At 63.9% G+C, this 11,328-nt stretch overlaps 1 protein-coding gene across 2 annotated transcripts; it reads right to left on the bottom strand.

The window, feature by feature from the left end:
- Positions 1–3,151: 3,151 nt before the first annotated feature.
- Positions 3,152–10,068, bottom strand: MISP (mitotic spindle positioning). 2 transcript variants are annotated; one of them, XM_082331224.1, is made up of 6 exons: positions 9,948–10,058; positions 8,228–8,368; positions 5,571–7,739; positions 4,502–4,713; positions 4,037–4,075; positions 3,152–3,773 (listed from the first exon to the last, which is right to left on the bottom strand). In XM_082331224.1, the coding sequence occupies exons 3-6, from the start codon at positions 7,612–7,614 to the stop codon at positions 3,687–3,689; spliced, it is 2,382 nt and encodes a 793-aa protein (XP_082187350.1). In that variant the 5' UTR covers positions 7,615–7,739; positions 8,228–8,368; positions 9,948–10,058; the 3' UTR covers positions 3,152–3,686. The 2 variants fall into 2 exon arrangements, with proteins under 2 accessions (XP_082187350.1, XP_082187349.1); XM_082331223.1 differs by lacking the exon at positions 8,228–8,368 and having other exon boundaries at positions 9,948–10,068.
- Positions 10,069–11,328: the final 1,260 nt, after the last annotated feature.

The raw sequence follows: 11,328 nt of genomic DNA, 5'->3' as shown, positions 1-11,328 counted from the left end.
CACGATAAAACGCTAACGTTAGCAAGGAGAGGGCTCGGTAGCCGAGTAGCTTGGCTAGGAGCGTAGGGGAGCTGACGCCTGGGAGCAGCGCGCAGCCTGCGGTGTGAGCCTGTTGTAGGAAGATCAGTAACGCGCGTGAGCTCTGGGGCGGAAGGAGGAGGATGAAATGCCATGTTTGCCAACTGCTAATCCGTGTCTCCTGGGAATGCTTTCAGCAAGGTTTATGTCATTTTTCTTAGTGAGAGATTTGTAGATTTACGAAGTTGTGACTGTGTTTTAAAAAGTTATTTAAAATGGCTGACAGCGTTGAAAGGTTTTATGGTGTTTTCCCCAAAGTGCTAAATATAGCTACACAAACACACGTCGGTACACGTAGTCAACTTTTTTCCAGCTGTTCAAGTACCACTCAGTCAGCGTATTGTCAGTTGAGTTGTTGGGTTGAACTGTTGACATCACCTAATAAAAGCAGGTTTCACTCAGCCCCGTTTGGCTGCTCTGCTTGTCTGTTCTACAGAGATGGAGCCAGTAAACCCAAACTAGCAGGTCACGGTTCCCCGGATGCCAGCGCGTTGGCTTCTGCTGCTGGGGTTTCTCCCGCTCCGAGCCCGTCGCTATTCAGCGTTACAGAGCTGACCCCGAGGAGGATTCGGGCTCTTTGAAATCCCACAGAGCCCACGCTCGTGGTTTCTTAACGAGGTCTTTGTGGCCAAACCCTTTGCCAGAATTGGTCCTGTTCAAGCAACGTTTAATATCACCAAATAACTTACAGGTGTTTAAAGAGCCATAAAAAAAGACAAACTCACTCGAATGCTTGGAAGGCGTCTCCCAGCTTTCCTCGTGCTGCCAAACACAGACGGCACGATGACGGCACGATGACGGCACGATGACGGCACGATGACGGCACGATGACGGCACGGCCCCCGCTGCAGGACCCGTCAGCGCCCAGGCCAGGCCCAGCCGCAGCCAGAGCAGCCCCTTCCCGCAGGGCTGGGCTCTGCTCACGCGGGGGAAAAGCACCGGCCGGATCAGGCTTTTCTTTCCTCTGAGCTGATCTATTTAGTCACACCCCAAAGCTCGTTAATGAAAGGCTGCTGCCTTAAAAATCAGGTGGCACAATTAGCCAGCAGCGTTCGCTTAATCCCGTCCCGAGCACATGGGCACCTCCGGGTTCTCTGGCTGCAGGAGAGAACAGCGAACACGGGGACAGCGAACGGCTGCCGCGGCGGTGGGAAGCCAGCCACCCGGGAGCAGATCACCCGGCGACACCGGGATCCCCGGCCCCAGACCTTGGGCTGGGATTACAGGGCTGAGCCGCGAGCGGGGCGGCGGCGGCCGGGACGGGAAAGGGGGACGGGGTTGGGGAGCGCTGTGCGCGCCGGCCGGCCGTGCAGGAGAGCCCGGGGAGGGAGAGCCGCCCTCCCGCCGCTGCCGGGGGAAGTCACTGCCTCCTTCTGCAGAGGAGATCTGCCGATCCCACTGACTTGGGTCTTACAGTGCTCTTCAGCTAAACTTCCAGTTAATGGCACCGCACACAAATGCGGAGCATCCTCTAATGCGCTACCTTAGACCTCATCGAGGCTTTAACTGCTGCTCACCAGAGATCACCGGGAGCTGCTTCGCTCCGTAAGAGCAAGGACGTAGCGGCATGGGAAATTCCGGGTAACTGTCCCAGGGCATGTCTTAGCGCCCGGAGCACAAACCTCGCTTCCGAAGATTAGGAAATTACCCATAGCAGGCTGCTGCCGGGAACAGCGTCCGCGGCAAAAAAGGCTTTGCAAAGATCGCGGTGGGAGGACTTGGAGCACGCTTTTACACTGCAAACAGGACGGGAGGAAGGCGGTGTCCCAGTCTCCGTCTCCGCTGCGTGTTAACGATGCCCAGTTAAACCAGACTCGCTTTACCAGCCGGAAGATTCAATGGGCGAGCTTAGAATTGAATGTTTGTGCCTGAAGTTGGGATGAAAATACTTGTAAAAGTTTATTTTTTAATTAAATGCATTTGTGTATATATGTGGTGGAAAAGGATATTTCTAGGAACATCTTTTTCTGCGGGAAGCGAGACCGAACGCTCTCGGCTGGCCAGCGGGACGCCCTCGGGACGCTCCCGCGCCTGGGTGCCCTGGGCGGCCGGAGGGGCTCCCTGGGGGACGGGGGCTGCCGTGATCCCGCTCCAGCCCTCGCGGCTCGCCCGTCCCCGCGCTCCGCGGCTCACGGCGAAGCGCTGGGCACCGCGAGGGTTACGCACGCGCTTTTCATCTTCGCATCCGGAGAAAGACCATTAATTAGGGCGGAGACCGAGGTACAACGCACAGGGATTTGATCGAGGCCGCGGATGAGACGAAGGGCAGAGACCCCAGGCCCGTCTCCGGCCCTCCCGGCCCGCTCCCCGGGCAGGAGCCGCGCTGCGGTGGCCACGGTGGCTCAGTGGCCGCGGTGGCTCGGTGGCTCGGTGGAGGGGAGATGCGGACCTTGCCCCGCTCCTCCCGCTGCGCAGCTGGAGCCGGTCCGCGATGGAGCAGGCCCTGCAGGGGGTCTGCACCCCCGGGCTACCATCAGCAGAGCGGGACTAGCCCTGCGGTGCTTTGCAAGAGAAGGCAACGCCCGGAGCCTTCTGCAAAACCAATTTCTTTTCCTCTTTTTTTGCAGGGAGGTTTCGCCCCCCCCCGCCCCCCCCCGCCAGTTCAGGGACCGGAGGGGAAGCAGCAGCAGGGAACGCGCCGCGCCCGGCGACCGCGGCGGCAACCGGCTCCGCCGGAGCCCAGCGGCGCGGCCCCGGCCCCCCCAGCTCCGACTCCCCCCGGCCCCGGCCCCCCCGAGCTCGGCCTTCCTTGCCCGGGCGCCCTCAGCCGCGGGGTCGCCCGGCCCCACGCTCGCCCGTGGGCGCTCGGGGCTCGCGCTGCCTGCGCGCTCGCCGGGGGCCACCTAGCGACGGCCAGGTGCGGGCAGCGGGCGGGCAGCGGGGCCGGTCCGTGCTCCCGCGGGCGGAGCAGAAGGCCCCGCTCCGGCCCCGGCCCCGGCCCCGGCCCCGGCCCCGGCCCCGGCCCCGCCGCCTCCTTCCGAGCGCCCGCTGCGAAAGCCCCGGGGCGAGCGGACAGAGGGGGCCGGGAAGAAAGAGGGAGAGCAATGGCTCTTTAATAAATTAGCAAAATAAACAGCATTTATGTATATATTATATTATATTATATTGCCGCATCTCAGCAGATGACGTGAGTGAAGCAGAAACGTCGATCTCCCGGTTTGACGCTGATATGGAGCCCAAGGTACCATCAGTCCGGCACCCTCCTCGGTGATGCCTGGTGTTGTGGTACTCAAAACCTAAACCCACTGAGAGATAAAATAGCTTTTTTGTAAGCCAGAGACACAGCTTCCAGTGAGAAAGAAGTTAAATTACCGTATGATTTCATCTTGCCGTCTCCTTGCAGAAGTGATTAAAAGAAAGTGATCCAATTTTTCCCCCTCTTAAGAAAAAAAGCATTACCTCGCCTGAAAGGGAAGGGGGAACGAACGAGCACATCTAACGCATTGGGAGGATCATCTGTTATATTAAAAACGGACGCGATTTGCAGGGTACAAGTCTCTGATTCTCGTGATAGCCAGGAGCTGAACTGATCAGGTATTTCAATCGTGCATCAGGTGATCCCAAGCAGGGCAAGTACACGGCGAAGTCCGGTGGCCCCGTGGGCTCCCTCAGTCGTCGTCCCGGACGTACTGCCCTGCCTCCCAGCGCTGGGCCATGGCGCTCTTGTGACGAATCACTCTGGTGCTTTCCACAACCTAAAGAACCCAGAAGGCACACTATCTTTTTATAGAGAAGGCATTTTTATAAGCGCTCTTGCACGACTTGCCCTCCCAGCCAGAAGCCCCCCCGGCAGCGGCCACGACGCGTTCCCCCCAGCGCGATGCCCACCCGCGCGGGGCCCGTGGCCCTGCGGGAGCCGAGACCCCCGTCCGTCCCGTCAGCCCCCAGGGCCGGGGGCGAGGGGAGCGAGACGCCAGGGCGGCACAAGCAGAGCCCGCGAGTACGTAAAGGATTGTACCTCCGTGTTGATCTTGTCGACGGGTTCAATGCCTGCGTACTGTGAAAAGGGGGAAAGAGGGTTCAGAGAACAGCAGCCTCGCAGGGAAATATGCAGAGGCGGCCGGGTACGGGGCATGGGGGTCAGGCTGCCGGGCAGGGGAGCGGCGAGGTGAGATAGCGTCTGCAGCCATGCCCTCGCGCCCTCCCTGGAGCCGGGGGACCAGGCCCAGGCCAGGACCCCCCCGGAGAGCGCCGCTGCTCCCCCCCAGTCCCCCCCAGCACTGGTAGCCCTGGGCTGTGGGGCGCTGCCCCGGGGGCTCGGCACAGCCCCTTGCCGGTGCCACCACCGCCGGGTCCCCCACCGCAGCGAGCAGCTGGACCTCCAGCTCCGGGTGGGAGCCGGGCACGGCCGCCTTCGGTCCCAGAGCCACCAGCCTTCTCCCGGGCTCCAGCCCCCCAGCCGCGTGCTGCCCGGCGCAGTCACCTTTCCGTCCTCCTTCACCCTCCTCCTCTGCTCCTCGAAGGGGCTGGAATGAGCCGAGTTGGGGGCGAGGGTCTCCGTGCTGCCCGGGGAGGGACCGGCCACTCTCAGCGGGGTGAAGGACGACGCCAGCCCCAGGACCCCCACCTGGTGCGAGGCAGGAGCGGAGACGGGAGACCCGGACACCGAGTAGCTGCCGCTGGCACCTGAGGCAGCTTCAAGAGAAAGAGATGCTGGGGGTGAGGGACACCAGGACCACGGCCGGGGCTGGGGTACCCGCAGGAGAGCGGGGCTCCTGCCCCAGAGCAGCCTCCTCGGCAGGCCCAGCGGCTCTGGTCGTGGCTGGGACCCCGTGGCTGGGTGCCAGCCGGGGATTGTCAGGAGCAAGGGAGGGGAAACGCACGAGCTGGGCACTGCTGGGCCCTCCCCGCGCTGTTTGCTGTGATAGTACGACACAGAGTCATCAATATCCGAGCAGCTCTAGGCTCAAAAGCCGAGCCGCTCTCGTGGAGCCCGTCCCTCAGCAGCAGCAGCAGTTCCCTACGTCTGCTCCCCCGGCACGCTGGGCTGGCCCGGCTGGCTCCAGGGGCCTCGCATCAAGCACTTCTGCTTGCTGGCCACAGAATCTGTGTCCAAGGAGAATTATTTCTCCCAGGACAACTTGCTGCCAACACGCAGGGGTCCTTACGGGCATCGCAGCAAATCCTTGCAGGGGGGAGCTCAGACCGCTCACCCACAGCCAGGCCCTCCCAGGCGGGGACTTGATGCTTTCCACCCATAACTCTGTCCCTGCCGCGGCCGCTCTTGCTCTCGCAGAGACCCCGGGTCACCCTGGCTGCGGCCCGCCAGAGGCGTCTCGTGCGGGCTGCGGGCGCCGTACGGGTTTGCTGCCTGCACAGGAAGGTCCCTTGGGACGGGCACCCCACGGGGCCGCTCCTGCCCGCCCTGACGGCTCCCGCTGGGGCTCAGAGCACAGGGGACGGGAGGGCAGCAGTGATGAGTGATGCCCATGGTAGCTCTGCCCCAGGGTTTGACCCCTGCCCTGTCCCATCCGTTCCTCCCCTCCCCTTACCGGAGCTGTGCCGTGAGTGGGAGCCCTCCTGGGGAAAGTCGTCGCTGCCGATCTGGGAGTAGCCATCTATCAGCTGCCGCCGCCGCCGCTGCTCCTGCAGCTCTTCTTCCCTCTGCAAGTCGCTCCAGATCTCCTTCTCGATCAGCGCCAACGTCTGGGGCTTCCAGGTCCTCAGCTTGTACTGCTCCTCCCGGCTGTCCTCCCTCCGCAGCGGGCTCTGCGTCCCCATGTCGTCCACGAAGGAGAGCTTGGGCTTCCAGAAGGAGAAGTACTCTTTGGGCAGGACAGCCGTGCCGGCAGGGCTCGGGGTGGAGCCGGGAAGCCTTCCTTCACAGGAATCCTTGCTCCCCGATTTGCTGCTGCTGGTGGAAACGCACTGGGACGCCAGGGGCTGGTCCTGGCTCTTCTCGCTGGCAACGAAGCGCAGCTGGGACTCCTGGAAGCGCGTGATGCTCACTGCAGAGCTCGGAAGACTTCGCTCACCCCTGGTGTCTTCTGCAGGGCAGGGGCCACGGCTCGTGGGCTGCTCCGCCGCAAACTCATTAACCCAGCTCCTCCGCTCGTCTGCTTTCCTCGTGGGGGTGGGCTTCTGCGGGGGGGCTTCCTCCTGCTCGAACACCCTCCTGCGCTCGTCCAGCTCCTGCGGCGTCCCCCTGTCGTACGTCCCCAGCAGCCTCCCTTGCTTCTTCAGATCTTCCTCGCGCTTGGTTTCCTGCTCGATTTCCCTCTGGACGTAAAGGGAAGCGCGGCCTTTGTCCTTCCCTTTCCTGCCTGGGCCGGGAGAGGCGTGCATGGAGAGAATAGGCTTGGTCTGGATCTCCACCAGCTCGCTGCTGGAGGTCAGCCGCTGGATCCCCCTCTCCTTCCAGAGGTTCTCCTCCCTCTCCATCGCCATGCGGATCTCCCGCTCGATGGGCGTCTCGTTGCTGATCTTTGTCTCCTTATCCAGGCCATTGCTGCCGGCCCTCAGATCCACAAGGCCATTGAAGACCTCGTTGGATGCGCTGCCGTCGCTGGTGTAGCTTGCATTGGCTTCGTTACACATCTCGCCCAAGCTGGAGTCCAGGTCGTCTCTGGAAGATGCCTTAGTCAAGCTGGATGTTTTCCCAGTGGGATATGACCTTTCAGTATCAGCCCTTCTGGGAACGCAAACCTCCTCCTTCACAGGTGTCTTGTAGGACACACTATAAACCTGGTAAACGGTCTTGTCCGTCCCGCTCTGGCTGGATGCATCAGCATCACCGTAGCCTCTCGCAGCCTTCGTGGCCATCTCAGGACTATGACACTCTTGCCTAGAGACTTTTGTCATCGACTCTGGCTTTGGAGACATGGCCTGTTGCCCTGGACTGAAAAAAGAGCCCGGGTTGGTCTTCTCCAGCATCAGGAACTGTTGCCGAGCAGCAGAGAAGTTGATCTGCTCCGTGTCGATATTTTCGGGGTCAACAGGCGTTGCTGCCCTCCCCGAGGAAGGCTTGTCAAAGCAAATGGCAAAGCTGGTGGTGAAGCTGCCCGCGTGCCTGCCTTCACCCTGGCTGCCCGTGCCGGTGTTTATGGAGCTCAGCTCATCCACGGAGCTCCACCTCTCGGCCATGGTGGAGCTCTTCCTCACCACCTGGCTCCGGATGATCTCCCTCCTCTCGTCCTCAAGCTCCTTGGCTTTCTCAGGTGAGATGTTTGGTGGAGGGACACGGTTCTGTTCCTGCTCATCCTCATCGTAAAGCTTCGAGGGTTTCCTCTCGCCTCTGTAAGCCCTGAGGTCGTACAGGCTTCCCAATCTCACCACCTCCAGCTTGGACTCCCTGTCCGGGGACATGGTCCAGGCATCTTTGCCACCATCCAGGACATATGAGGGTGACTTCAACCTCGTTTTCCAGCCGTAGCCGTTTTCCACCCTCTGGCTGCTGTTTTGAGTGGAGCCAAACACATCGTCGTCACTGTCGGCCCTCTGCTCTGCAAATGAGCCGGCTTGGTGAGCATCGTTGTAGTCGTGCTTGTGCGAGGTCTGCGGGTGCTGGAAGACCAGGTGCCTGGTGACTCTGTCCATCTCCTGGGAAGAGTCAGCGTTCAACCCTCTGCCAGCCTCGCCCTGGGCCGGGGACGCTGCTCAGCTTCGAGGTCGCTCTCGGGCTCCCGGCTCGCTTGGGGATGAGGGGCGGGACGTGGCTGGCCCTGCAAGCAGGAGGGGAGAGCGGCCGTTAAGAGCGGAGGTCGGGGGTGCACAGCTCCCTCTCCAGCCTGGTACTGCTGTCCTTGCTCGGGTGGTGACCGAGAGAGACCTGTGCCAGGGGACAGACACCGCTAACACAAGCCAGCCACGTCCCAGCAGTCATTCGCTCCGTTTACCCAGAAACGCCAGGTCTCGGACAGAAGCGGCCAGAGCACGAAGCACCGCTCCCGACGGGAAGAGCCCTGAAGCTGATGTCCCCCTCCCGCCTCTGTCCCCCAGCCTGGCCGCGTCCCGAGCCGAGCTGCAAGCGAGCAAAGCCAAACCTGCCGCAGGCAGCCAGCATCGCCCGCGCCACCAAGAGGGCAGTGGTGCCGCGAGGCCGCGGCCACGGGGCTTTGGGCGACGCGACGGCCGACTTGGCTGCACCAGCGCCCGCCGCTGCCCTGGGGCAGCTCTTGCCTGCTCCAGCACGGCCGCCCTCGTGCCTTACTGTGCACACCGGGCGGGAAGGGTCCATGGCGGCACTGGGAGCATCAGTTCTCGGCAGGGAAAGGCGTTGGCAGTGCTGGGTCCACCTCTGCCTGGAATTTCTCCTTGCGCATTTGCAGGAAGGAGGCTCCAAATAGCCAAGCTATTGAAACGGTGGGGATCATAAAAGTAGTTTCATGGCTCATAAAAAGGAGGGAACTTTAACCCCCGTATCACACCAAGCGGGAGTAACCTGCCCCAACCTTGGTGTCAGTCCTCCTGCGCTAACTGAGCTGGATGGGACAGCGGGTGCCGGGGGAGGGAGGGGCGGCACGGGTGGGTCCGTGCCAGACAGCGAGACACACGTGTGCCCCGGGTGAGCAGCACATCCTCTCCCTCTGTTTGCCGAGGCGTAGCCGCAACCCTGCCATCACTGCTCCTGGCTGGGCTCGCGTGAGCCTGAGCGGGTCAGGGTGCGTCAGCGCTGGGCACCGCTCCCCAGGCGCTCGCAGCTTGCCGTGAGCACGCGGGGAAGCTGGGAGCCAGGCTACAGCGATGACAGGCGCAGCCCAAAGCCCGGGTGCTGCGGTACCGGCGAGCACCGAGCTCAGGGCGAGGCTCCCCTGGACGGAGCAGCCCGGCTCGTCCCCAGGACGGATGCACTGTGCCCTGGACGTGCCTCCTTCCCTGCAGCGACCCTGGTGACAGAGCTCCTTTGCTCACCTCCCAGCCTGTCCTGCCTGCGCCCTTCCTCCCGTGGAGCAAACGGGGTGGCCCTGCAGCTGAGGAGCCATTTAAGCCTTTCCTGGGGCAGGAGCACCTGGGGCTCGTCAGGGGCAGCTGGGCGATGCCCCGGCACCGTGCTGCTGCTGCCCAGCCCCGTGCCCAGCCCGGGTGGTTCACCCTCGCTGCCTGCAGCAGGGATGGGGCTGGGATCTGCCGGGAACTGCCCTTCCCGACACTGTGCCCAGCGGAATTCCCATAAACTCTTCACGTTCCTGCCTGTAATTCACTATTGCTCTTTTATAGCCCCTGATGACCCGGATAGTGAAAACCATCTGCCCACCTCTTATCGTGTTCGGAGGGGTCAGAGGTCCCTGCTGGGAGGGGACTCCTCACTGGGGAGCGCTGGTGGCCAGTGCAGGAGGGGAACGGGGCCAAGGAAGCAGCAGGGCTGTTATCGGGGCTCCCGGCCGGCACCACGCCGAGCGGCACAGCCCCTCCCAAAGCAGCGTCTAAACCTACCCAACTGTCTCGGCTTGCCCCAGCTGCCCGGCGCTGCAGGAACGTGGGAGCATGGGGGTCCCGGGCTTGTCCCCCCTGTACCAGGCTGCCCCCGGCCCACCCATGTGCCATGGGGAGATGCTGGGCAGAGCAGGCAGCGTTGCAGCGCCTGCCAGCCTGGCCTGGGCCCCCCACCATAAAGAGACACCTAAGGAGTTTTCTAGGGTCCCCCCGCCCCAGAGGTCCTGCAGAGCGCTGCGGACCTGCAGCGTGCCCACCGCCCCGGAGCAAATGGCTGCGTGCGCTCCCAGACCTGCTGACGTGAGAGACCTGCACGAGCGTGCCGGCGTGCCGCCGGCAGCCCCTCCGCCTGCCCACCGCAGATAGAGCCGGCGTGTGCACGCACCCCCTCGCTGCGGCCGGACTCTGCACAAGGACCCGACCTGAGGCCGGAGAGGACGGCCGCTCTGAGCACCCCAGCGCTGCCCTCGCCCCCACCCCGAATGTGCTGCACTTACTGTGCGGGGGAGCCTCGGGGCGGGGGTCCCCATGCCCCAGGGAGGCCTGCGGGGCACCCAGCTGAGCCGTGTCTGCCAGGGAGTGGCTGGGGCGGGCGGTGGTGGGGCGCAGGGGCCGGTGGGACCGGCGGGGCTGCGGGGCCCTGATAAGCTCAGCCCGAGCCCGTGGGGAATTCCAAGAACCGAGCCAGGCTCAGTGCTGGCCGCGGTTCAATGACCCGTTCCCGACCCCCCCACGCCACCGTCACCCCTGCTGCAGCTGGCTCCCACGCCGGGAGGGCTGACCTTGGCCCCCAGCCTGCGGCACGCACCAACACGCTGACGTGCCAATGCACCAATGGGCCAATGTACAAACACGCCAATGTGCCGATGCACCAGCGCACCAACATGCCAGTGCATCAGAGCACCGGTGCAGCAGCATGCTCTGCCCCTCCACAGACATGACTACAGCACTGAGGAGATCTGAAACTCCAAAGACAGCCAGGGTGTCTGGCTCTTCCCCAACCCTGCGCCCCGGCGCAGCCTGTCCCCCACCCCGTTCTCCCCATGCAGGGGCACAGACATGGGCTCGGCCATCCCTGGGAAGAGCTTGCGCTGCTCCGGGAGGACAGGCAGCGCCGGGGCAGGGAGGCAGCCTGGGGTGCACAGCCAGTCTCCCACCAGCATCCTTCAGCCCCAGGAGCCCACCCCGGCAGCCCAGGGCACAGCCGGGCCCCAGCCCCTCGGCCCCGGGGACGCGGTGGTGCCTGCTGCGCAGCGTGCGGAGGAGCCTGAGCGAATGCTGGGAGCAGCCGCGCCGGGAGCCTGCGCTCTCCTGTTTACACCACGGGGCCTCTCCTGGCCCCGCCACCTGATAACCCCGTGTTTGCGCAGGCAGGGCTGGGGCGGGTGCCCTCGCTGCCATGGCAGCCCTGGCTCTGCTGGCCCCACCACCCCGGCGGCCATGGGTGCCCGCCCGGCGCTGCCCTCCCTGGCCCCCTGCTCCCCTCCAGCCCCTCGCAGCGGGGCTGCTCCCTCCTTCCCTGGGGATGAAAGCAGCCCCCTCCCAGCGGGGACAAGACCCTGCGCCTGGCTGGGAAACCTCGGGCACCCTGTGCCCACCAGGACAAGGGCAGGACTGCGGCATGGCGGCTGTGATGCCCTCGGTGCCTGCGGCCATGGCTGCTGGACCCCAGCAGAGTGGGGGGCATCGCTGGCACCCAGCACCCAGAGCCAGCCTCCCTCCTGGCACAGGGTGTCGCAGCCAAGTGGGCAATGCTATGCCGGGATGCTCAGCCCTTCGCTGCGCCTGTGCCTGGGGCAGGAGGTCCCTGTCCTCGTCCTCTCTGCTCCGCCACAACAGCTCTGCTCCCCACTGGAGCCCGCTCCTGCCAGAAAGCCC

This window comes from Platalea leucorodia (genome assembly GCF_965183815.1).
Source record: "Platalea leucorodia genome assembly, chromosome: 21".
NCBI lineage: Eukaryota > Metazoa > Chordata > Aves > Pelecaniformes > Threskiornithidae > Platalea > Platalea leucorodia.
This window is presented reverse-complemented; position numbering and strand designations above follow the sequence as displayed.